The sequence below is a fragment of the Hevea brasiliensis genome, chromosome 6, assembly GCF_030052815.1.
Source record: "Hevea brasiliensis isolate MT/VB/25A 57/8 chromosome 6, ASM3005281v1, whole genome shotgun sequence".
Lineage (NCBI taxonomy): Eukaryota > Viridiplantae > Streptophyta > Magnoliopsida > Malpighiales > Euphorbiaceae > Hevea > Hevea brasiliensis.
This window is the reverse complement of record NC_079498.1, coordinates 101,723,063-101,750,412: the sequence shown is the minus strand read 5'-3', so window position 1 is coordinate 101,750,412 and position 27,350 is coordinate 101,723,063. Positions and strand designations below refer to the sequence as shown.

Sequence of the window (27,350 nt, the reverse complement as noted above, 5' to 3'; positions counted from 1 at the left end):
AATCCAAACATGGAAGACATGCTTTGCATGAGTGTCTTGGATTTTGGAGGTCAATGGGATGAGCGACTAGCTTTGGTGGAGTTTGCCTACAACAACGATTATCACTCCAAAGATAGGGATGGCACCCTATGAGGCACTATATGGAAGAAAGTGTAGGTCTCCTCTGTGTTGGACAGAAATGGGGGAAGCAAGGGTGCATGATGTAGACCTAGTGCAATACACTTCAGAGGTAGTTCCTTTAATCGTGAACGATCGAGGACTTTTCGATGAGACAAAAGAGTTATGCACCCAAAGTGAGGGATGTGGAGTTTGCGATGGGCGACTATGTATTCTGAAGGTATCTCCAATGAAGGGAGTCATGAGATTCGGAAAGAAGGGCAAGTTGGCACCTCGGTATATCGGACCTTTTGAGGTTACTGATAGAGTTGGAGCAGTTGCCTACCGGTTGGAGCTACCACCCAACCTTTCTCACGTTCATCCCGTGTTTCACATCTCCATGCTCAGGAAATACATTCCCGATCCTTCTCATGTACTGCAGCCGGATGTGATAGAGCTAAAAGAAAATTTGACATTTGAGGAGCAGCCTGTAGCCATAGTGGACTACCAAGTGAGACAGCTGAGATCAAAACAGATCCCTATGGTTAAGGTTTTGTGGACGAGTCAGTCGGTGGAAGAGTGCACCTGGGAGTCAGAACGGGACATGCGTAGCAAGTACCCTTATTTGTTCAATGTATAATCATGTGCTTTATTCTGCCTTGTGTAAAAATTCGAGGACGAATTTTCTGTAAGGGGGGAAGAATGTAACACCCCGAAATTTTAATTTTTATGAGCATTTTGGTATTTTAATTTTATTTAAATTTTAGAAATTTTTTTGAGATTTTTCGGATTTTAAAAATCGGGTTCGATTTTCCGAAAATATAAACTTTGATGATTTTTAAAAATTAATTTAAAGACCACGTGGCAAAACTAAAAATATATTTGGAGTCTACGTATTTTTCTGAGTTTTCTGGAATTTTTTTCGGAATTTTTGGACCTCGTTTTCGGTCTCGAGGCAGAGTAAAAAATTCAAAATTTTGTATTTCGAATCGAACCGGCCGAATCGAACCAGACCGGATCGGACCGGTCGAATCGGACCGGCCCTTTTCCTTCTTCCTTTTCTTTCCCCACGAGCGCGTCCCTCTCCCTTTTTTTCTCTCGTTTCTCTCTCCTCCCCTCCCTTGCCGCCGCCGCCTCCCTGCGTCCTCCTCACGGCCAGCCTCCCGACTGCCCCAGTACCAGCCTGTACGGCCGAAAAACGCGCGCGATCTCCCCCCTGCGCGCGCGCGCCGCTTCGACTTCCTCGGCCAAATCCTGCCTATCCGGCCACCAATTAGACCGGGTCTTGTGTCCAAAATCATCTACTCGGCGAGAGCTTTCCATAGACACCAAGAACGCCGAAATCCATCGAGCGGATTGTCCGATTTTTGCTCGGGAAGATTTTAGCCCATTTCGACTTTTGGGCTAGATTTCTCGAAAACCGTGAATCCCACGAGAAAACCGAGGCCACCAGCACGCTCCATTCGTCGAGAGCTTCGCAACGACATAAATTTCGAATTTTTTTGACACCGTTTTTCGGTGGGTCCCACAGAACTTCGCAGTGTATTTTCGAGCATTAAATGAGCTTAGAAAATTCTGAAAAATTTATGTACTAACCCCCGTGTTATGGGCTTCGTGTAGGTATCCTCGATTCGCGGAAATTCGACGCTGATGTGGTTCGCAAATTTCGCCGCATGCACTGTTATTGGAAAAGTCCCCGAATTGGACCGAGGTTTTGGCTAGCCCCCATTGTCGATGTCGAGCGCGTTCTCAAGTCGGAATCGCAAAGGTAAACCCAACCTTGTTTTTCATAATTTTCTAGTGCTTAAATAGGATTAAAAATCCATAAAATATTCGTGGTAGCTTAGAAAATTACAATTCTTTTGCAATAGCTTAGTAATATTGCTAAGGACCGCGGGTAAAGTTTTATAATTTTTAGAGCTTGTTTGGGCGCTTTTTGTAAAAATGATCAATAATAAGGACTAAATTGAAATTTTGCGTATTGTGATGGATGATTGATTTGATGAGCCCAGGAGTGGCTGTGTGATATGATTGAACTGTGGATATATGGATTTTGAATATAGAAGTGTGTTTTGAGCCATTTTGCAGGTTGGGTAGGTCTTAGGTATAGGAGAGACTCTGCCAGATTTTCGGCACGACTTAGGACGTAATTGGTCTTTTTCTTTGTTTGTATTGAGTCAGATTGTATTAAATAATTGTAATATAATTGTCGTGAGCGACGATGCCTTCTTCCTCCGCCCACCGCCACAAAGTGATTGTCGTCAAGTCCGTGAGTAAAATATTAATTTTAATTGTAATTTCGATATTATTATATGTTCGGATGCCCATGCATCACTTATATGCATATATTTATGTAGTTAAACTCTAGGCACGAATTATGTTGCATTCATAACTGTTAATGTGCCATGAATGTTGTTGTGGTAATTTGGAGCAGTGTGCGTGCGTTGGCGTGCGTGTGATGTGGTGTGGACTATGGATAGGGCCAGGCGATCCACGGCTTGAGTAATTCATTGGGACCCGATCCTTCGAGGGGTAGTCACGGCTTGAGTAATTATTGGGACCCTCGATTTGGTTATTAAGTGGAAGTCCGAGCTTGAGTAATTACCGCACTGGTTGGATTTAAGAGAGTCGTATAGTGGATGAGCTCCCATATGTTATGATTGATACTACAGGGTGTGTGAGTGCTCCAAATTACCTTTTTGATGTTATGATGTGAAAATGTTGTTTATGTTGCATTTCACTCTACAGGGTGCATTAGTTCAGATAGTTATAGAGATTATAGTTAAGATTGATATTTTACTCTCTGAGTCGAACGCTCACTCTTGTTCAATATTTTTTTTCAGGCTACAGGAGGATTTTATTTTGGTTAACCTGCTTTTCTCCCTCGCAGGTCTATTATTACTGTTTGTATAAACTTGTTAAATTTTAGAATTTCCGCATGTGTTAGAAATGTTATTTGATTTGGGTCTGTAAACTAAATTATTATTTTGGAACCTGTAAACTTAATATGCTATGCATGTTTGATGGATTGGATGAGGGAGCTGAGCTCCCATTTATTATTATGTTGATGAGTATGTGGAGGGTGAGCTGAGCTCCCCAATTGACTATATATTGTGTTTACAGGTCGGGTGAGTCGAAAACTCCCCGTTGGTAAGTCCATTTTATGGCCGGACTCTGTCCGTTTGTTTTCTTGATATTGGGCCCAAATGGGCCTTAGAGTTGGGTTAATGAACAGTTAGGCTTACTACGGGCCTCAGGGGTTTTAGGCTGGCCCAGGTCCTAGTGCCGGTCCGGCCCATAGGTTGGGTCGTGACAATTAATATTAATAATATTATTATTATTTTTCATGCATGCGTTTAATAAGTTAAAAGAGCATTAATTGCCATGGCCATGTTTTGTCTCATTAAGGCTTAGAAAATTTGAAGATTGGAGTGTTGCACATGAGATGATAAGGACATGATTACAAGTGACACATTTTAGCTCTATTGGGTATTAATGGGGGTGAATTAAACAAGGCCAATGGATGTCACGCTCAGCTGGGAGAAATGTGCAAGGCGCACACCTGGCCATGCGTTTTGTAGAAGAGAATTTTCTTCTGGTTTTTTATCAGTTTTTCCAAAGGAATTAGAGAGAGAAGTCTAGCCGACCCTACTCGTATAAAATCCTCATTTTTCATCTGGAAGAGGAGGTTGGCATCCAAACACTCTAGAGAGTTCATATTTATGCTTAAAGCAAAGATTTGAAAAGAGGATTATTAGAGATTTTGAAGACTAGAAGAGATTTTTGTATCAATAGAGGTTTATTTTTTTTTCCTTTATTTGAGATTCATTTGTTTTGTTTTTTTTTTAAAAGCATTTGAGACCCATTTGTTAATTTGATGTTTAGATTTATTTTTATTGATTTTGAGTTGATACTTAAAAAAATGAGTCTCTAAATTATTAATTAGAGTATTGATGTAGCTTGACTTAATTTTAATTTTAAGATTTTAATTTAATTTTCTCCATCTTACAATTGATTGTTATCTTTGATTTTAATACTTTAATTTGAGTATTAGAAATAATGCTTGAATGATATATAATTTATAATTTTAACTAGAAAGTATGATTATAAATATGATTTTGATAGCAACCATTATTTGATTTTTTCAATTGAGAGTGGAAACTACGGTTGAATCTATGAGGTTTTTGTAATAATCTTTATCTTAATATTTTAATTATTTGTGCAACTCTTATTGGCAAATACAAATTACCTCTGTTAATTAGAAAGTTTGATAATACTCGAAAAAGATTATTAAATAATTTCCTATTAAATAATTTCCTATTAATACCCTTGCAAAGATAATTAAAGTGATTATGAGGGAAAATTGATTGAAATTAATTATCAGTTCAAGCGAAATTAGTATCTCTAGCTATTTTTTCTTTGATTTAAACTCAAAATTTTCATTACTTTTATTAGTTAATTTTCAATATGATTTAATTTCATTTTTAACTTAATTTAATTTCTTACATTTAACCCAATTTGATGTCTAGATATTAGTGAAGTTAACATAAATTTTCATAATTAAAGATAATTTCTATGAGAATAATATTTTACTCATTTTTTTATTATTTATACAAATTTGTACACTTGCGAATGCGTATCAAAGATAATAGTAATGATTATTAAAAAAAAGTAAATTATTTAATTCATCTAAAAAATGTGCCTAATATATTCTTATTATAGTAATTAATAGGTTTAATATATAAAAATAGTATACATACACATTGTTTTAAAATATTTTTAATTATTAAAAAATAAATTAAATATATTATAAATTACATAAGAAAATGTAATTATTTATTTTTTTTATAATTATACACTAAATAGATTAATAACTCTAAATAGATATTATAAAAAGATTGCATATGTTATTTTTTTAATAATTTTGGGTGATAATAATAATAATAATAATAATAATAATAATAATAATAATAATAATAATAATAATAATAATCTTTTTATAAAATCATATCATTTTAAAATAGCGTTTAAATGAAAAAAAAAAGTAATACTGCTCAAATAAATTAATAATTTATTATTATTATATTTGTAATTTGTATATAATGTAAAATTCATTTTATTGTAAAATAAAATAAACCGATTTAAGAAAAACGATAATAAGAATGAAAATTAAATAATTAAATAGTTCAAAAACAATTAAAATGAAAAAAAAAATAAAAATTATAAAAAAATAATATTTATGAACATATAAGTGGTTTATATATTAAAATAAATAAACAGAAATTTAAAACTTCAATAAATAAAATAAAACACATAAAATAAAAATTTAAAAGGAATTCAAGTGCTCATTCTAATTCAACAAATTCAACTAATCAAAAAACATATTTTAACTTGTCAAAAGATTCAAAATATATCATGTAAAAATTAAAAAAGGAAGTATTTATTTTTAGTAATAAAATAAAAAAAATTAAAAATAAAGAAATGCAATAGGGAAAATTATCACAACATTATTATTAAATAATAAATTTCAAAATTATTTCAATAACAATTATAATTAAATAATTTTAAAGCAACTAAAATTAAAATATAAATTGAAATGAGAAAAATAATTTGAATTGATATATATATATATTAAAATTAATTGTTATTAGATTGTTGAACTGTTAAAAAAAAGAATTAATTTTTTTTACTAATTGATAAGCATAATTTCAATTATGTAATATTGTATTATCGATTCATCTATAAATTAGAATTTAGAAATTGTTTTATTTTTTTATAAGTTTCATTTGAAAGAGGAAAATTTGATATATGAACAAGACTGACCTCCTTTACTATATAGTACATTTGAGACTGAATTATTTACCATGGGTCGCATTTCATGCATTTAATAATAACTTTTTTTTTAAATGTCTTTTTAATTTTAATAATAATTTTTTAATCATTTATTATTATATAATATAGTCTAACTATTAATTTTTTAATTTTTTAAATTTATAAGTTTTATGTAAGCATTTAGAATGATATTGTGATGCAGACTAATTTTTATTTTTTAAATAATAAAATTTATATTATAAAATTATATAATAATCAAAATTATAATTATGTAATTTTGTCATAATTTATTTAATCAGTAAAAAATTTTTATAATTTAATATTTTATATCATTTTTATTTTCTATATGTTTTATGCACTTCCTTCTATATATATGTGTGTTCATTGAAGCTCTCAGCAGAAAAAAAATGGCTGCAACTGGTAGTGGATTCTTGCTAGTTAACAAGCACGTCCAAGTCCAGGCCTTTCAAAAGAAAAAAATCAACCAAATGAAAAAATTCGTCAATGATGAGATGCTTATGGCTTCACCATCATCTAGAAAGAAGGTTATTTCCCAAGAATATGGTGTTTGGAAGAAGCATTTTGCTTGTGTCAGTGCGACCACTACTGAGAAAACGCAGAAATTTAATCCTTGGAAATCAAACAGTACTGTTGCCACTGGTGGAAGTGGAAGATTGGTGCAAGATGGCCTCGTTTACAGGCAAAGCTTTTTGGTTAGATCATTTGAAATAGGCTTTGACAGAAAACTATCCTTGTCTGCCTTGACCAATTATTTACAGGTTAAAATTGTTTTTGAACTTCATTTTCTTCCATATGGATTCTATAATTAATTTTGATGTTTGTTTTGGTGTGTAGGACACTGCAATTGACCAGTGTAGAGTTATCGGGGCATCGGCAGATGGTTTTGGTTCAACACCAGAAATGATTAGACAGGATTTGATATGGGTAGTCTCCAGTTTGCAGATAGTAGTGGATAGCTATCCTTCCTGGTAATTTCTGTTTCTCAGCTTAATTAATTTCACGCCATATTTGTTAGTCTTCTAGTTTGGGATTTTATTGTTTCTTTCAGTTTATTGCAGCTTTCCAAACTGCAGCAAACCTGTAGCATATCTTTCAAAAGCCTCCTTTTAACACTTAAGAGCTTCATAATTAATTATAATTATTTCTCTTCATAATCATCCACTGATACTGTTTTTCCACTGCAAGGCATGATGTTGTTCAAGTAGACACTTGGTTTTATCCATCAGGACAAAATAGTTTAAGCCGTGACTGGATTGTTCGTGATGGTAAGACAGGAAATACTTTGGCTCACGCAACCAGGTTGAATTTCTTTTCTTGATTATCAGTAGAAAGATGATTTTCTTTATTCCTTATTTGGTGAACTTACTAAACTAGCATTTTCGCCCTTTTCTTTAAAAAACTTATATCTGCAGTCTATGGGTGTTGATGAATAAGAAAACAAGGAAATTATCCAAGCTTAAAAAGGAAATCAAAGAAGAGTTAGCTCCTCATTTTAGGAATTGTGATCCTATCATTACTAAGGATAGCAGAAAATTGCTGCAACTCGATGTTAATACAGCAGATTATGCTCGTACAGGTTTAACAGTAAGTCAACTATATTAACTTTCTCCATGGTTAAATAATTGCTTTTGCTGTGTTTTTCATGCTTGCTTCCATCAATTAATCGACTCTATTGCCTCAACTACAGCCTGGTTGGGATCAGCTTGATCTCAATCAGCACGTGAACCATGTTCAATACATTAACTGGATTCTTGAGGTACGTACTTTTCTTTCTTTCTTTCTTTCTTTCCTCACAATTGAACGACAATAATTTTCCGTTCTTTCTTTCAGAATGTTCCCCGCTCTTTCGTAGAACATCACAAGCTTTCTGCCATAACTTTGGAGTACCGGAGAGAGTGCACCACAGACAGCGTACTGCAGTCTCTAGCTAAAATTGTTAAAAACGGCATCTGTCATAATAATAGTAATAATGTGATAGAGTTGAAGCATTTGCTCCTCTTGGAGAATGGCTCCGAAATTGCTAAGGGAAGGACCATTTGGAAGCCAAGAGAGATTCCAGTAGAAAATGCTAGCCAGCATAAGTAATACTGTCAAAGGAAAACGATAAGAAAGAATAAACAGCGAAGAAGATCATCTGGGGTGATTTTTCTTTTATTTGCGTATTAAATGAAAAAAAAAAAAAAGGAAATTGCATTCGCTTGCTTGTATGGATGGTTGTATTTGTACGGGATTTTCATTCTACTAGGAATTTATTTCCTTTTATTTAATTAAGAAAGGGCATTTGTTTTATGCTTTGAGGAACTACAAATCAGATGTTGTAAAACGCCAATTTCTTATCCTTTCTTCACATCCTCTGTTAAAGCATGCGTTGAATTTATTAAATGGCCCAAGTTTTGATCTCTCACGTGAAGGTCAAGATTGAATCTTCCATATATCTTTGATATGTATCTTGCCTTTAAGATTGTGGGGCCAAATGTGCCATAACTTCAAGGACTCTTCATGGCTATAAATAGCCATCTTTCCAACGGGAGTGGCATGGATAAGACGAGTGAGTGAGAGGTGTTAATAATGTGAAGTGAGTGGGATAAGGAAAATTCACGAGTGAGCCGCTAAAACACGTGAGCTTGTGAGGACTAAAGAGAGTGAGAGAAATTCAATTTGTTTTTGTAAACCTCTCAATTTTTTAGTAAAAATTTTTGTCTTCACCTGTAAAAATTTTTTCTGTAATTTTATTTTTTCGCTAAATAAATTGATGAATTCTTGAGAGTGTCATTTCACAACATTCTCAACGGGCAAACAAAACAAGAGGGAGGCTGAAAGTGCAGCAAAAGAAATGAAATTGATGTCATTTGCATGGAATCCTTGTCAAGGAAAACATTAAGAATCCTTCATGCAACCAACACACCATCCCAAATTATAGAACTTAGAAATTATAGAGGAAAATAGATATATATATATATATATATATATATATATATATATATATATATATATATATATATATATAATTAGAATGCCCGATCCATTTCTAAATTTAAAAACAGATTTTAGAATCTATTCTAAATTGTGAACTTAAAAATTATGATGGGAAATGTTCCGTCTTTTTTTTTTAATTTATAAATAAATTTTAAATTTCATTTTTATTCCGTTTCAAATTTAGAATCGGATTCAAAAATCCGTTTTGAATCCGATTCTAAATGTGTGAAGGGAAAAATCCAACCATTTTTTCTCAATTAGAAGTAGATTTTGTAATCCGTTTCTAAATCACTCATAAAGACACTACTCCTCCACTTAATTATTTTATGTAAATTGGAACAATAAGCACTCTATCATTTAATCATCCTACTCTGCTTTAATTTCCCTCTACTGCTGAATATGAAAGAGGAGCAAAGAGAAAATGAGCTGTTAAGAGAAGAGTTAAAGCCTACAAAAAGAAGAAAAGAAAAAAAAAAATGCATTTCTTATTTTCAAAGTAGCTGGTTATATATCTTGTTAGGATTTTTATTCTCTGACGCTACCTGTTGAAAATTGGAGAATGAAATGGATGATGGACTTAAGTGAATAAAATTTTTATTAAGAGGGACTAAATTGTAATTTTACAACTCAAAAAGAAATTCACGGCACGTATTTTCTCGGGCATACCAACACTCTCCTACACGTAAGGCTTTCTTTCTCTCTTGGACACTCAACTCACACTCACGTGATTGTGCACATTCACAACTAAAATTCGTTTTCACCTTTCACTTGCACACGCTTCACTTATATGCATGGAACACGCTCACGATTCTCTCCACTTTATTGTTCTCATGCACACACTCACACGCTAGTGTTTCTCTTGGTTCGCCTCATTTTTTCTTACATAAGCACTGCTCTGTTTATTTTGGAAAAAAATAATTTTTATATAAAAAATATTTTTTTATGAAAGTATTTTTTATTATTTAATTATAGTATTAAACTAATAGTGTAATTTATATAATATAATTATAAATATTTTTATAATTTTAATAAAATTAAGAAAATTTTAAAAATGAAAAATAATATTCTTTTTTAAGAAGGATAAGTCAATTTTTTTAAAAAATAATTTATTTTTCTTTTAATTATGAAAAATATTTTTCATTGATTATTTTTTTAAATACTTTAGACACTAAAAAATATAAAAAATATATTTTTTATAAAATAAACGAAGACTAATTTACAGGTAGTGGAGAGATAATTCTGGAGAAGACTTGATCAGTCGGTGATGAAGCTTTGCATGGTGCAGGATGAGGTTCTCATGCTAAATTTCATTATAGATAAAATGTACAGTATAACTTGAAAGAAAATGTTATTCAATGAAAAGCTGGTCAAGCTATCAACTGGTAGTTTAAAAGTGAAAGAGTTAGCCATTCAGTCAATAGCTCAATAACCGAGTGGTTGTCTCCTAATGCAAAAGATTAATGTTTAAATTCAGACAATCATTTCTTTTTTTTAACGAAAAAAGGTTCCAATCCCTCATAGATTGCTGCAATTTCAAAACATGGTAAATGGAATTTTTAGAATTTGCTTCGGAGGTAACCAAGAACTAGCAACCTATACAAACAGAATTGCTATACCCGTAGCTTTTTTTCCTCTAGAAGAAGAGTAGTGTCCCTCTAAGTTTGGGCTTCAATTGTTGAAACAATATTATACAATTGCTTTTATAAAGAGTCATGTTTGAATTAGTATTTAAATTTTAAAGTGGTTATTAACATATGATATATCATATAATATATCTTTTATCTTTTTTTAAATTATATTATCTTTAACCATAAGTGTTATAATCCGATCTCATGGCCAAATTGACGCTAGGACTTGAACTGGCATAAGATATCCAAAACTTGTAGTAAGTCTCACTATTTCCAAATCTATAACCAAACCCAAACTCAAGGCTTCGCATGTAAAATAAAATATTATAAAATATTATGAAATAATTTGAAGGGTATAACTCAACCCAGTATATAACACGACAATTTGGAGACTTCTGTTCAACCCTAATATTCAATATATATAATCCATTTAATACCATTCATTGATGTCAATTAATATAATATATACATACATATTACAATTATTTTAAAATAAAATTTTAAGAAAAAAATAAATAAACTGAAATTTTCTAACTACACAGGGCAATATCATGCAGGGAAAAATGTAAGCTAGACTCTAAAATAAAATGTTCTTCCTACAACTTGAGGAAAAATATTGAACAGAAATAAGCGTTTGACTCAAATAGTTTAGATATTGAATATACTTATAATTTTTATGACTATCTATTGCTAATGTAGTATTATAAATACACCAAACAAATAAACCATCCAATCCTCGCACGATAGGATAAATTAAAGTTACACATGCATTCAAAATACATATTAGGAGCCAGCCCATACACTGACTTTCTAAAATCCAACGTGTTCTCTTATTTTATTCCATTTTGTGAGAGCCAACGAAATATAGCATCATACCTACCTCGTAGTGGCGAGAGTCAACAAAATATAATGATGTACCTACTCTGCCCATCCATATCAATGAGAGTCAACGAATACTCAAGCTATACCTATCCTGGGATTCCATATCCATAATACATGTATATAAGCTCCAAATTATCCCCAAGATGGCACAACATGGAAAATTATAATACAACAAATAGGGGATGCTTCTAATAACACTATTAGCACTTAAGGGACAAAGTGACTAATAGTGTTAGACATTTGTTTATGTGCCAAACCAAGTGCTGACATCAATGCCCTGTCAATGACAAGTTAGTGCCACATCAGCAATTTTATTGATATTATTTATTTTAGGACTTATGTGCAAAAGGCTGAAAGCACATGTCCCTTAAGTGCCAAGACAAAAAAAAAGCTCAGGCTCTGAATGTTAAAAGTTCCAACTTATATGATACCTAAGTTTACTTTACCCTTTGATTTAAAAATAAATCCTTATATTTTGACAAATAAATTCTTAAATGTTATAATTATTTCTAATCCCTTTGCTCCTGTCTCTCCCTCTTTCTTTGCCTCTCACTCTGTCTCTCTTTGTCTCTGTCTTTTGTCATCTCTCATTCTATTTGAGTTTCTCTCCATCTCTATCTCCTTTATCCATCTCTTTCACACCCCCCCCCCCTCTTTCTCTTTCTCCTCTCTTCCTATTTGGATCTCTCTCCATTTTGTCTCTCTCACTCCATCTCTTTTGTCCTCTTTCTTTTCCTATTTGGGTCTCTCTCTCTCTCCCCCTCTTTTCACTTTCTCTCTTCTCATTTTCATAAATTTTTCTTATGTTTCTCCCATTGTCTCTCCCTTATCTATCTCTTTTTATATTTCTTAAAGGTATTCCCAAAATCCAAAAACAACCAAAATTCAAAAACAAGTTGCAAAAACTTATTTGTGTGGTGCTGAAATTGAGGGTCATTAACTTGGTCACAGATGGCAAGTTCCTAGGTGAAAGGTGGCAGAAATGAACTATCTCATATCGAAAAGAGAGAAAAAGTGAAGGGTATTCATATGGACGTGAATTGACTAATTGCATAGTGTGCTTTTGAGCTCGATTATGGCAAGTAAAGGGTACAAATCCATGAGGTCAAGTGAGGCAAAGCGAGCAATACTATGCAGTTGGGTCAAGGCATTATAGTGTGGATCAGCCAGAGAAGAAAATAGGAAAGAGGAAAGGAAAAATTTTTAAAAGGGAAAATAATGATAATAATTTGAAATAAACATTCAAAAATTTTTAGGGAAAAGAATATAAGTACCCTGTGCTTTTAAATTTTTAGCAATCAAGTTCTGAATTTTCTTTTTTAGTACTTAAAGGACTTATGATTTAAGTTTTTTGCACTTAAGTCCCACAAAAATAATAGCATTAAAATTGTTAGCGTGGCATTGATGTAAGCACCATGTTAGCCATGTTCGTATCACATCAATGCATGTCTAACGTCGTTAGTCACTTTGTCCCTCAAATGCTAATAGCATTAGACTACAAGCTTTAAGTGCAAAAGAAAAAAGCCTCAAGCCCTTTTTAATAAAATGTGTAAATCATAGGGTATCTAAGTATTCTTTTCCAAATATAAAAATATAAATAATATTGAAATTATAAAAACAATCAATATCTAATTCATAGAGATGACGACTCAATTGTAACTGGTCCGATTGGAAGGAAAAAGACAGCTCACCTCAATCACCTATACAAATACATTTACATCTGTCAAGCAACTAACTGAAAATAAAATAAAATAATTAACCAAGAAGAAATAACAATAGTCTTAGGGTTTATCGAAATTTCAAAAGAGTTTCCTCTGTGACTAGACCTAACCCCCCTGTAAGAAAATAAAAAAATATCGCAACAGTAGCAACACAATTGGCTTTAAGCCCACAATATATATTCACATGCCCATTTGAGGCCTACAAGAACCCTAAGCTATGTCCAATTGTTCAATCTCCGGTTTGGGTCTCTAACTCTTTTGTAGTGCAATAATTATTCTCAATGCTTCAAAAATTATGAAAAATATTTCAGAAGGTCCTTTATATCATCCTTATATTAATTAAATCCATTTTACGTAATCTCACTAAGCCATGAATATTTTATTAATTAAATAGGTAGCCTATCACTTTTGAAATGTGTCTGAAGCATTTGGAACGTGCCGAAAGCATCTGAAAATGTTGGAAACAACTGTAAACGCAATAATCTTCTGAGATGATCAACCGGATGTCCAAATCGGGCTGGAAACTTGATTTGAGTACACTTTCGGAATGCCCAAGAGTCACTAGTTATGAGTTCAAATACAATTCATTGAAATTCTTCTCCAATCATCCGATATTGGTTGATTTAGTTTAAGCTGTCCATTGAGCATCTTTTCCATCCGATCTTCGATTAAGGTATGGTTGGTGTCAAATTGAAACTCGTGGAACATAAATGAACATTACCGGCCTGATTGTCCATTTCGGTCATTGGCTAGCCAGAAAATGCCTCAAAAGCTTTAATAAGCCCATTTTCTCTCTCCTTTCTAGTGTTAGAAGTGGCCAACATTCATAGCACCGTTGGTCCCATTTGAAAACTCTCTTCACCAGGAGTCCATAGCTATTGGATTCACTATGATCAAACGTCGGGATCACCAATTATGAAACTTGAAAGTTGTGGTGCCTATATTCTCTCTCCTTACGGTATTACCATAAAAAACCATCACTGCCCACCATTGTTCTCACCATTAGAGGGTCGCTTGAGTTGCTGGAGCTATCCGTTTGTCTCCAATGGAGCTCTTAGCCAGAAAGAAGGGAGGAAATAAGAGAGAGGATAGGATGAGAAGGAAGAGAGAAAAAGGAAGGGACCATTGGGTAAAAATCCAAGAAGAGACTCTAGATGTCTTGTCACATATGGGGTAAATTTCACTCGTGGTACATGAACTTTAAGGTTGGTAACACTATGGTATATAAATTTTAAAATTTAATTTAAAACCTCATAAACTATCATAAATATCACTTTAAACCCCATACAACCTGCAACAACCGGTTTAAAGGTTAAAATGATGACGTGGCAGTTCAAACAAGATTAAAAATCATCTTTTCCTCTTTTCTCTCTCCTCCATGTAATATCTAATTCTTACTTTCTCAACTTTATTTATTCTAAATACCTTGCCCTTCTCATCTCTCTCTCTTTCTGATAAATCGAATTTCCTTTTACTCTCTCTTTTTTCTTCAGGTTTGTAGTTGAAGGATATTTTTGTCCTTTTCTTTTTCTTTCTTTCATTGATGATATCTCAGTTTAATGAGAGAAAGTTATCACCCAATGGCATTCCTCTTTGCCGATGTGAAGAAGAAGCGAAATTGACAACATTATGGACCAATGCACACTATGGCTGCACAAACTATTGGGTAAGTAGAAATAAAATTTTCATCTAGATCTACACTTGGGTAAAATTTTTTCTATGACAGCATGATATGGACAATCATGATTTGGGTAAATTTTTTTAATATGGGTTTTAGGTTAAGAGAAGATATTTATAATGATATGGGTTATGGATTTTTTTATATGAATAATACTATGCAAAGAAGCAATTGTTGTTATTATTTTGAGTGGGTTGATCCACATTAAAACTTTCTAACAAAATCTAAATAAAATAATATTGAATCAAACATACCCATCGAAAAAAGCTATAACAAATAACTTACCTTAACTGAATCAAACATACCCAAACAGTGAACTTGATAGTAATTTGTGAGGTAATAGCAAATTCGTAAGAAAAACAATGACCAAACTCACAATACTTTAAGGGAATAACAAGCAAACTGACAAATCGATAAACCGAGAGTGAACTGACGAATTGAAGGAACAACAAGAGAGAGAGAATAAAGATGAGAAAAATAGCATTCAAGCGAACAGTGACAAAAGAAGTTGCGTTCTACGCGTCAGGTAAAATCATTGGTCGACAATGAAGAATAAGTCATGAAAAGAAATAATCGATGGATTTCAAGTGATGATTTGCGATGAAGAATGAGCCTGATGATGAAGAAATTTAAGGGACACAACCTGCTGTATCAAATAGAGAGAAAATGTAGATGAAAGAGTGAGAGAGTGAAGTAATACAAGTTGGAGGAGAGACAAAAAGGGATAAGTGATTTTTGATCTTACCTGGACATGCCAAATTATCTTTTTACCTTCAAACCGGTTATTGTAGGTTGTATGAGGTTTAAAGTGACATTTACTGTAGTTTATGAGGTTTTAAGTAAAATTTTAAAATTCATGTACCGTAGTGTTACCAACCCTAAAATTCATATACCATGGATAAAATTTACCCTCACATATGGTAGTTTCTTTTTTTTCTGTTTTTTTATTATTTAAGTAATAAAATAATAATATATTAAACCTAACTTGTACTTTTATTTAGTAGAACCTAACTTGTAGTTAAATAATAAATTTGTATAATATTTTATATGCAATGACTTAACGAATAAAACATAATAATAATTTTTGTTTTCTTTTTTTTATTAGAAAAGGCATATTTCATTCATAAGGAGAGCAAAGACATCACCCTCGCCGCTCCAACTAGGATCCACCAACTAGCAACTGTAGACATCAGCAACTTAGGAAACTCCTCCAAACATAGAACAAGCAGCAACCAAGCAGATTCCAAAACTATATCAGCAATAGGGCTGGCAATTTAGAAAATCATATCCAAAGCGAAAGCCAATAGACCTAGATCATGGAAACGCTAACAAGCTGGGATAAGCTTGGTAGATTCACGACCAGCAACCACTTGAGCGGTACCAAATCTACCCGTGAGCTGCCAACCAAATTAGGGAGAGCCCTTGTAACCCATTCACTAGAGCAAAACAACAAGAAACAGGGGAAACTTTGTTGATAACCTCCGTTCAGAAGCATGAAGGTTAAAAACCAACATGCATAACTTCCCCCAGAAACACCCAACAAAAGCCCCAGCCATTGGAGGGGCACCAACTCTCCACAACAGGAGACTAAGATAAATCAAGAAATCTAAAAGAAAATAGCTAACGCTGATTTAAGAAGAAAGATAGGTGAAGGGTCACAGCCAAGAGGCCGGAACTTCCCGGGAGATTATTTTGCTAAGAACTCTGGAGAGAAATGGAGTTGTACAACTATTTTTTTCATAAACAATTTTGTTTACTACTAAATAATAAATTACACATAATAATAATAATAATAATAATAATAATAATAATAATAATAATAATAACCTATTTTAAATAATATTTTTCTTATGTTATTTAAATAATACTTTAAATAATATTTTTCATAATATTCATTAATATACTTTAAATAATTATACACATAATAGGGTAACATTGCAATAAATTTCTAAATTTAAGTGCATCTAAATTCAATAACCAAATTTAAATTTAAAGTTTTAAAATAACCCCATAAAATATGTTTAAAAATGAAATAACATTATAGCTATCCTTCCTGTTAATTTCTATTTCTGCAGCTTAATTAATTTCACAGCATAGTTTATTGCAGTTTATTGCAGCTTTATGAACTGCAGCAAACCTATCTTTCTAAACCCTTCTATTAACACTTAAGAGCTTCATAACTAATAACAATTTATCTTCATAATCATCCATTAAGACTGTTTATCCACTGCAAGGCTTGATGTTGTTCAAGTAGACACTTGGGTTTATCCATCCGGACAAAATAGTTTAAGTCGTGACTGGATTGTTCGTGATGGTAAGACAGGAAATACTTTGGCTCAAGCAACAAGGTTGAATTTCTTTTCTTGATTATCAGTTGAATGATGATTTTCTTTAGTCCTCATTTGGTGAACTTACTAAACTAGCATTTTCCCCCTTTTCTTTAAAAAATTTATATCTGCAGTCTAAGTGTGTTAATGAATAAGAAAACAAGGAAGATATCCAAGTTTAAAAAGGAAATCAGAGAAGAGTTAGCTCCTCATTTTAGGAATTGTGATCCTATCATTACTAAGGATAGCGGAAAATTGCTGCAACTCGATGTTAATACAGCAGATTATGCTCGTACAGGTTTCACAGTAAGCCAACTATACTTAAATAATTGCTTTTGCGGCTTTTTTAATGCTTGCCTTCATCAACTAATCAACTGTATTTGCCTCAAACTACAGCCTGGTTGGGATCAGCTTGATCTCAATCAACATGTGAACCATGTTCCGTACATTAACTGGATTCTTAAGGTACGTACGTTTCATGCTTTTCTTTCTTTCCTCCCCCTTCTTCTTTTGGTTAAAATGGAAAAAAGGAGAAACATTCGAAAAACCTTTACCTACCACTAGGTTAAGCTTAATGCTCGAGGCAGATACTTAATGCCATGCCACGTTGTGTTTCCTACTCTTCACGACAAGCCATTACTCAAGTTTTGATGCATTTACCAAGTTTTGATTCTTCCCGCTCTTTCGTAGAACATCACGAGCTTTCTGTTATAACTATGGAGTCCTGGAAGGAGTGCAACACAGATAGCGTACAGCATTCTCTAGCTAAAATTGTTAAAAGTGGCGTCTGTTATGATAATAATAGTAATAATGTTATAGAGTTGGAGCACTTGATCCTCCAGAAGAATGGATCCGAAATTGCTAGGGTAAGCACCATTTGGAAGCCAATAGAGATTCCAGCAGAAACTGCTAGCCAGCATGACTAATACTGCACTAGTACTTCATAAACTATACAGCTCCGCTGGTTAACTCATGAAGATTACTCTATTTATCATAATAAAACAAAATAATAATAAACAAATAAATAAAAGAAAAAGAACAAGAAGGAATAGACAGTGAAGAAGATCGTGTGGGGTGCATTTTCATTTATTTGCATATTAAATGCAAATTTAAAAAAAGAAAAGATTGCATTAGCTTCCTTGTATGGTCGTATATGTATGGGATTTTCATTCTACTAGGGATTTATTTCCTTCTATTTAGTTAATAAAAGGGCATGTGTTTTATGCTTTGAGGAAATATACATCAGATGATGCGAAATGCCAATTTCTTATCCTTAAAATTCTCAACAAGCAAACAATACAAGAGGGAGGCTGAAAGTGTAGCAAAAGAAATGAAATTGATCTCATGTGCATGGAATCCTTGTGGAGGAAAACATTAAGAAACCTTCATGCTACCAAACATAACATCCCAAATGAATAAGAAAGAAATATTTAAGACCATCACGACAATGAAAATTTTGGCAGCAGCATAAAATAAAGTGGAGTTGATAAAAGATGGAAACTCTCAATTTGCATGAGTAACAAGTGGGCAAAATTGATAAATTAATTATTGTTTGTTTCTGACATACAGCAACATATTAGATTATACACTGAACATCGATAGCGAGGAAAGGGGAAAACAGTACCTGTTTTGATGCACTTACATGAAAATACAAGATAATAACAGCTTGGCTAACTATTTTATGCAATTGGAACAATAAGCACTTAATCATTTAGTCATCCACCTCTGCTTTAATTTCCCTCTGTAGCTCTTCCTTGTACTCCTCAAATGTGCCAGGGTAAGCATTCACGGTTCCATTTTCTACTACCCAAATTTCACTTCTCTCTTCATCCTCACAAACACGAGATATAAGCCTGGAATCATGACTAACCAAGACAACTCCGCCAGTAAATTCATCCAGTGCATCAGCCAATGCATCAATACTCTGCATGTCTAAATGATTTGTTGGCTCATCCAACAATAATATGTGCGGCCTAGACATGGAAATCGATGTGAATACAACCCGAGCTTTCTGCCCTCCTGACAGTTTTGCAATTGGAGTGAGGTGATTATGACTAGGGAGCCCAAATTTCCCAAGCTTGGCACGAACGGCCTCCTGCTTACTAAGTCCCTCTTGTTCAGGATGAAGTCGAAGAAGATACTGAACAGGTGTTTCATCCATTGTCAATAGGTCCACGAAGTGTTGTGAATACCTCCCAATCCGCAACTTCTGACTTCTTCTTACTTCACCCTCAGTTGCAACCAAATCGCCAGCAAGAAGATTAAGTAGAGTAGATTTTCCAGCCCCATTGGGCCCAACAATGGCAACACGGGTACCCATATCAATGCCCACATCAACATTTGAGAGCCTGAAATCCTCCCGGTTGGGATAACTGAAGCTGACTTCAATCAGCTGCAAAAGTGGTGGTGTCAGCTCTGTAGGTTCAGGGAAGTGGAACTCCACACTGTAATCTTTCCACTTTTTTGGAGCCTCTGACAAGGGTTCATCTTCATCCACTTTGCCCTTTGCCTTGCTCTTGGATGCTTCCTTGGCAGCAGCAAACTTTGCACGATCTTTAACCTTTTCCTGCTGTACACGGTTGCCTGATCTCTTCGCAGCTTTCACCTGCTTATCATAAATCTCAAATTTCTTGTTCATCTCTTTGCGACGCTGCTCATATCCACTTTCAAAATCATCAAAATTCCCTCGGTAGACATGAAGCTTCAAGTCATGAAGATGGATAATTTCATTGCACACTGTGTTAAGGAAATCCCTATCATGAGAAACAACAACAAGAGTTTTCTTCCACCTGCACAGGTACTCCTCCAACCAGAGAACAGCTCTCAGGTCAAGGTGGTTAGTGGGTTCATCCAACAATAATAGAGTTGGCTGCACAAAAAGTGCCCTTGCTAATGAAATTCTCATCCTCCAGCCACCGCTAAATGACTGAGTTGGACGGCCCTGCATTTCCCTGGTGAAACCCAACCCAGCAAGAATCTTTGATGCCTGAGCCTCAGCAGCATCTGACCCCAAGATCTGCAATTTCTCATACAATTCAGCAAGCTTCTCTCCTGCATCATTTCCATTTATATCATCATCTCCATCCTCATTACCAGTAGCAGACGTTGAATTTTGCAAAGAAGCAACTTCTTGTCGAATCTTGAGAAGCTCTTCATTAGCTGCAACAACTGCTTCTAGAGCAGTTTTATCGTCACCAACCACCTCTTGTTCAACCAGAAGCACATCTATGTTTTTAGGTACAGGAATCTTTCTCCAAGCAATAAGCTTTAACAAGGTGGACTTGCCCATTCCATTGGGCCCAACCAAACCATATCTCTTTCCGTGAGATATCTTCACTGATGCATTCTTTAGGAGTTCTTTCCCCCGTGCTGACACGGAAAAATTATCTATTGTTATATCTTTGACATTAGCATCTGCTTCATCTTCACCTTCGAGTACTGAAGCTCGGCTACCAATAACAACAGTGAAAGCATCATGGTCATCCTTAAGGGCCTCTTTTTTGGCCTGCTCTGCAGTATAAGCAGCAAGTAATTCCTTCTTTTCTCGCTTCTTAAGTTCTTTGTCTGTTACAGAGATATCAAGTAGCTTAGGTTCACCCCTTTGCTGCCTGCTCGATTGCCTTTTGGCCCCAGCCTGCTGTTGCTCATCCTCAGAGGCATAATCATCCTCTTCATCAGGAGGGAGATCAATCCCATCAGTATAAGATGAAACTTTTGGAGCCCTTGCCTTGGCAGTGCTCAAGGAAGATGTTGATCCCCTTTTAGGTTTATCAGGTTTCTGGTCCATGTTGGCAAGCAAGGCCGCAACAGATATTTTCTCTTTCTTTCCATCTTTGCTGCTTGCCTTTGATCTAGTGGCTAGACCAGTCTCTTCTGTTTTCTTTTTTCCCATTGTAGAAGTTACTCTGGGAAAAATATAAATCTGATGGGAAAAAAACAAATTATTACTTGTGTTATTCCATATAAGTTTATCATAATAAAAAGCAGAAAAAGCATGATTGCAAACTGACATTAGTGTACAACTATATGCAAACAAATGCCATTTCAATTTCAAGTATTCAACAGAAACATGAAGGTACTGCATAAACATAAAAGAAAACACAAACAGTACACCAAAGTGGACAAAAAAAAAATCCAAATTCAGTTTTTTTGGAGCCAAGACAATTAGTGCAATATGTAACATATTAGGAGCATTTTATACATAGTCTTGGTATCAGAAACATGTAAGTTGTGATGCACTTCAACAACAAAACTACTCACTAAAGTATAAAGATCATCCATCTTAAAAACCTTCAAATTTGTATGCTTAATTAAGCCAAAAAAAAAAGCATTTGCATAACAAACACCACATAATAGTTTTAACAAAACACCAACAGATAACCCAGCAATTCCACCCTTCAATTTTAAAAAGACAAAATCACCACTTTTCCTGAGAAGGACTTGTGACCACAAGCAAAAATATGAACTCGGATCATGCACAACCTGTATTAACATCTTACTTCTGCCATGGGCAAGACAATTATATAATCCCCCCTATAAATTCCTAACCATAAGCAATTTGATAGTTTTGTGCATTCTTTCCTATGATCATTTCTTGGTAATAGGTAGGAAGCAAATGATTGGACATTCCAATAAGAATTACTTTGTTCTTTTTTACTTCTATGCATCAAAAAAAAATTGAAGGATCTTATATTACACAAATTATTTTAAAGAGTTATTCGGTAGTTCTCTAAGAAAATAGGTGGAAGTCCAAAAACCAAGCAAAATTCACATCGCCCCAAAGAATGAGTGAACAAATAGAATCCTCTAGTCAGAACAAAAAAGACAAGCCAAAGATATCATAAAATACACTAAATCAAAATTTCCATTGTTATATTGTGGAAAACCAAACTCTAATTCAGAAAGATAAACAAATATATGAGAAAGAAACAGAATAACATTGACAATAAATGGAGATCACTTCCTGAAACTGTTTTACATTGCTTTCCAGAACCCTCAAACAAGACTTTTTCACATGCTCGCTCAATTAAAAAATTCAGGACAAAAAAAGAAGAAATACCATAAATTGTCAGAACTTTAATCTGTGATGAATTTCAGATATTCTAGCATATTTTTTAATAATATGGAAACAGAAACAACCACAACATTCCAACAAACTAGGTAAGATCAGAAGTTGAATCCCTCCTTACTTAAAAGGAATGACCATCATTAGAATGGCAAAGACACATCCTAGCTCAAAACAAAACAATGGTTAATATCAACTTGCTGCTCTTTAACACCATCTTATTCCTGCTTCTGAGGCAGCCCAAAATTCCTAGTTTTTTCTTTCTTCTATTCCCTAACTCGACACACTACTTCCTGAGTAGTAGGTTAGTAGTTCAGACACAAGGGCACATGAAAGTATGAAACATTATTCTGAGACGCCAATCAGTAAGTTCTAACAGTAATTGTCAAAAGTAGGAATTAGCAGAAAATAAGCTCTTAAATTCATACCAAGATTAAAAATATTTGAGAGTAAATAATGCAGAAGAAGTACGTATCTGCAATATTTTAAGGTTTCACCTTCACCTTTTCTATAGAGTTGCATTTGGTTCTTTTTGATTGAATGAAATTTGAAAATTGGAGCTGAAATTGGAACTATCAGGCAATCTAAATTCATCCCCGTATCATAATTAAATCAAAATTCATTAAATTAAAATTAAAACTTTGGATTCAATTATAAAAGCAGTATTTGGTGAAATTCAGACAGGAAAGAATTTTGCGATCGGTTATCCCAACATCATACTCACTATGATATCCAATTTGAGATCAATCTGAGTTCAAATTCTACACTGAAATTCACAGGGGGAAAAAATGAACAAAACAATATCAGCAGAACAAAAATAATATGTGAACATATAGAAGCATTGCAGAGGAATTACATGCCTGAATCTAGGGTATGGTAAAAAGGTACAAACTTTGAGCTGAACCTGAAAATAATTTTGAGCCAATAAATTTTTTGCTTTTAAATTGGGAGAATGAAAAGTGAACCTAATGATAAAGGATCTAGGTCTAGGGCATATATTTTACTTCTGAAAGACTTGGAAAAAAAGGGCTCCAATGTTTATTTATGGCCCAAGGCTCAGACCCTGTTCGGCAACAGTTTTTAAAATATCATTTAATATTTTAAATAGAGTTAAAACAATACCTCTCTTATTTATACCGTTCAGTGGCAAAATATTTATACTAGCATTTAGAGGTTGAAGTAGTAGTTCATGAAATGTTAACCCTCCTAACTTTAGAGGTTGAAGCGTTTTAACTAAAGTCAACAAGATTATATCACTATTTTTACATTTAATAGTTAATTTAACAATTATTTTTACCTAACACTTCTGCTTTAATAGCTGTATAAACAGCTAACCACTAACAATTAATATCTAACAGCTAACGACTAGTAAAATAACTAACAACTATTAAAATAGCTAACAATTACTAGAACAGCTAATATTGTTGAGCAGGGCATCAATATCCACATAGCCCTGCGTTATGCTCATATCGATTACACATGTCATGTTTTTGGGGGGGGGGGGGGGTGTGCGGTGGGAGGGCGGGGCGCCATTTGATTAAAATTCAAATCCAATGCACCAGTCGAATGCACATAACAAAACAGGTCTCGTGCACAACTACCTAATTACCAAATATTGCTAACTGAACCAAAACCAACTACTAGGACAGAACTGAACTGAAATTATTAGTTCAGTTAGGTTTCTTAATTTGGGGTATTTTAGTTATCCAAGCTGCAATAAATGTTAGGAAAAGGAAAATTTTATGGTGTATTCTTGAATCTTTTGAGCTGTACCTAATATTTTCAGCACTTAAGCCTGCACTCTTTTTATCTCACATTCCAAGGAAATAATGAATCTAATATATATATATATATATATATATATATAAAGCAAAGTGGTATTCTCAAGGAAATGCCACGTGGCACTTTTCCTTAAAAACTTATCACGTATTACCTTCCATTAATAACTCTCTTTTATACTCTTTTATAATAATAATTATTTAATTCTTTTTTATTTCTCTTTAAATTATCAATATTATTTACAATTCTACCTTAACATTTAAGATTTAAATTATTATTTTCTTTAATAATTGATTTTTAAAACTTGAAACCTTTTGTGATTAAATGTAATATTTAAAAATTATTTATATTATTGGTTTTATAAATTCATTTATACAAAAATATTATTTACCACATGTCACCTCCATAATAATAATAATTATAATAACAATAATAAATAATTTAACAATAACAGCAGCAGCAACAACAACAATAATAATAAAAGATTAGTGATGGCCATTAAGTTAAAGAAAATTGAACATTAATTTATGATCTCATAATCAACTGTCATATAATTTAATCAATCTTAAATTATTTCACATCTTTAATAAATATTTTTATTATATTGTTATATTTTCTATTATTTTATTATAAAATTTTTGTTAAAAAATTAAAGAGACAAAAAGTGTAGTCTACATAAAAAGTTATAAAAATAAAATATAGAGATTTAACTTATTTTATAATTAATATGTATTAATTGTTTATTAATAATTTAATATTCTTTTTATTTCACTTTCCTATGATTAATTATTATTATTATTATTATTATTATTATTATTATTATTATTATTATTATTATTATGCCTAACTTATGACCATTGAATTGAAACGGCCAAATAAATGAGAAATATTTTACTGTTATAAAAATTGACTTATTTTATAATTAGTATGTATTAATTTTTTATTAATAATTTAATATTCTTTTTATTTCACTTTCCTATTATTATTATTATTATTATTATTATTATTATTATTATTATTATTATTATTATTATTATTATTATTATTATTATTATTATTATTATTGTGGCTAACTTGTGGCCATTGAATTGAAACGGCCAAATAAATGAGAAACATTTTACTGTTATAAAAATTGAATTTAAATATTTTTATTACCGTTTTTAAATTAAATAATATTTAATTATAAAATTAAACTTTTATTTAAATAGTTTCCATTTGTTTGTCCATATATAGTAAGTCATATGAGATATTTGATACATGTCAACTACTCTACTCTCATAAAGTATTTTCATTTCACCTAAGTAATCTCAAATCTTTTTTGATTTACTCCTTTTTTTTATTATTTCTTTTAAAAATTATTAATTATTATTCTCAAATTTTATTTATTTTTTCAAATATATTTAACTAATATTTATTTAATTACTAATTTTTTAATAAAATTTTTATTTAATATTTCTTAAACTTTTTAATATTTTATTTCATTATAATTATATATCGAATGCAATTATAATTAATATTTTGATTATTCATATTTTATTATCATTAATTTTCAACAGAAATATTTTTAAATTTTAATTAAATATTTAAATTTTTATGCATTAATTATCTCTCAACTATATTTTTATATAAAAGTAGAATTTCAATAATAGAATGCAAATATGATTATATCGAAAATTTAATTACAAGTAAAGATGATTAAAAAAAAAAGTTAAACTACTAAAATTATGGAATCTGTCTTTTGAAAAATAATATATATTTTTAATATTTATTATATTAATAAAAAATAATGATATTTTAAAATTTTAATTTTTATAAAATATATTTATCTTCTATCATAAATTTATATAAAATGATAACAATTTTTGTGAAATAATTATTTTATGAAAAATATATCAGATTAATAAAAAAATTTATAATTTATAAAAATTTAAAGATATAATATTTTTAAAATAATAATATAATAAACTGTTACTTTTAATTAATAATAATGTTATACATTTTCATTATTATTAAATTTAAATAATTCAATTCATTATTAGTAATTTAATATATATTTTTTATTAAATTAATAATAAAAAAATTATATTTTTATATTTTTCAAATAACATTATTTTCTCATTAATCTAATATATTTTTCTGTAATTTAGATACATAAATTAGGAAATAAAATATAAAAAAATTCATGAAATTTAAATTATTTTTTGAATAAAGTAATTTTATTATATTTTAATCAAAGTAATCATAGAAACTACTATTAGGTATTTTAATTAATTACATCATAAATTAATTAAAAATTTATTATTATAATAGATAAATTTTTTTTCAAATTAAATTAAATAAGAAAGAAATTTTAGTTGAAAATTAATTTGATAGTAATAATTTATTTTATTTAGAATATAATTAAAAATTAAATTAAAAAATAAAAACTATAAATTGTCCATGCATACATTATGCTAGTTAATGCTAAACAACTTGCTGTATTGCTGGGTGTGATGATGACACTACATTGGACCATTTGCTCCAATGAAGAATTCAGCAACTAGAGATATATTGCGATTATTATCATGATTATCTACATGTATTTCCTTCATAAGAGATCCTGTAAATTACTAAATGTGAAGGCAACATGTTAAAAGAACTACCAGAAATCACCTGGAGATCTAAACCCAAACCAGTAATGATTTCTGGCGAAGCAACACAAGTACTCAACCACAAGTCCTGACTAGGAAGCCATGCTTTAATTTAGCTATCTACATTCTAGTTTTGGGACAGACTCCATACTGAATGCTATAATGGGTACACAGATATTAAAAAACAAACTCGATTAGCCTTCACCAATTCCATATGGTGAAATAAATGGAATTTGAATACTGCAACCTAAAACATTAAATAGAACAGAAAATGCCTGCATTATGCTTGCCTTCACTAATTCCATATACAATCTAGGTTAGTATTCAAACTTGTAAAACACTAAAACAGAACATGCCGCAGGCCAGGAAGGATCAAGGATCTATTATAAAGTAAATAGAGCAATTATTTCAGGGAAATTAATCAAACAATAAATAATACATACCTATCGCCTACAGGAACAGGATCAAACTAAGGGGGAGTTATCTGAGAAAGGGGAGGAGGACCAGGCAAGTGAGAGCGAGGTCCGCGTGGAGGACTGGAGAGTGGGAAGGGAGGGAACTGGTGGTGTTTGCTGTTGCAGGCTTGCTTGCAATGGCAGAGCCGCAGAGGACCAGAGAAACAGCGGATGGAACGCCGGAGAGCCGGCGACGCAGGGAGCAGGAGCTGCCTAGCTGGGCTGCAGAAAATGAAATCGAAGGGGAAGGAAGCAAAGGA

General features: G+C 32.2%; 3 protein-coding genes across 3 annotated transcripts; 2 read left to right on the top strand and 1 right to left on the bottom strand.

Moving 5' to 3' along the window:
* Positions 1-6,311: 6,311 nt before the first annotated feature.
* LOC110631965 (palmitoyl-acyl carrier protein thioesterase, chloroplastic) lies at positions 6,312-8,348 on the top strand. The gene is made up of 6 exons (XM_021780020.2): positions 6,312-6,707; positions 6,784-6,917; positions 7,135-7,248; positions 7,362-7,533; positions 7,637-7,705; positions 7,780-8,348. The coding sequence occupies exons 1-6, from the start codon at positions 6,336-6,338 to the stop codon at positions 8,032-8,034; spliced, it is 1,116 nt and encodes a 371-aa protein (XP_021635712.2). The 5' UTR covers positions 6,312-6,335; the 3' UTR covers positions 8,035-8,348.
* An 8,960-nt stretch (positions 8,349-17,308) lies between these two features.
* Positions 17,309-18,087, top strand: LOC110631996 (palmitoyl-acyl carrier protein thioesterase, chloroplastic-like). The gene is made up of 3 exons (XM_058148048.1): positions 17,309-17,467; positions 17,558-17,626; positions 17,749-18,087. The coding sequence occupies exons 1-3, from the start codon at positions 17,309-17,311 to the stop codon at positions 18,085-18,087; spliced, it is 567 nt and encodes a 188-aa protein (XP_058004031.1).
* A 561-nt stretch (positions 18,088-18,648) lies between these two features.
* LOC110631987 (ABC transporter F family member 4) lies at positions 18,649-27,343 on the bottom strand. The gene is made up of 2 exons (XM_021780055.2): positions 27,079-27,343; positions 18,649-21,083 (listed from the first exon to the last, which is right to left on the bottom strand). The coding sequence occupies exon 2, from the start codon at positions 21,051-21,053 to the stop codon at positions 18,873-18,875; it is 2,181 nt and encodes a 726-aa protein (XP_021635747.2). The 5' UTR covers positions 21,054-21,083; positions 27,079-27,343; the 3' UTR covers positions 18,649-18,872.
* Positions 27,344-27,350: the final 7 nt, after the last annotated feature.

What these genes read in the sequence shown, in the direction of transcription:
- LOC110631965 (XM_021780020.2), top strand. Translation starts at nt 6,336, where the DNA reads ATGGCTGCAACTGGTAGTGGATTCTTGCTAGTTAACAAGCACGTCCAA. An exon ending in ACTTTGGCTCACGCAACCAG is followed by an intron (nt 7,249 to 7,361) that starts GTTGAATTTCTT and finishes TTATATCTGCAG; the next exon opens with TCTATGGGTGTTGATGAATA. An exon ending in ACATTAACTGGATTCTTGAG is followed by an intron (nt 7,706 to 7,779) that starts GTACGTACTTTT and finishes TCTTTCTTTCAG; the next exon opens with AATGTTCCCCGCTCTTTCGT.
- LOC110631996 (XM_058148048.1), top strand. Translation starts at nt 17,309, where the DNA reads ATGAATAAGAAAACAAGGAAGATATCCAAGTTTAAAAAGGAAATCAGA. An exon ending in ATGCTCGTACAGGTTTCACA is followed by an intron (nt 17,468 to 17,557) that starts GTAAGCCAACTA and finishes CTCAAACTACAG; the next exon opens with CCTGGTTGGGATCAGCTTGA. An exon ending in ACATTAACTGGATTCTTAAG is followed by an intron (nt 17,627 to 17,748) that starts GTACGTACGTTT and finishes TGCTCGAGGCAG; the next exon opens with ATACTTAATGCCATGCCACG.
- LOC110631987 (XM_021780055.2), bottom strand. Translation starts at nt 21,053, where the DNA reads ATGGGAAAAAAGAAAACAGAAGAGACTGGTCTAGCCACTAGATCAAAG.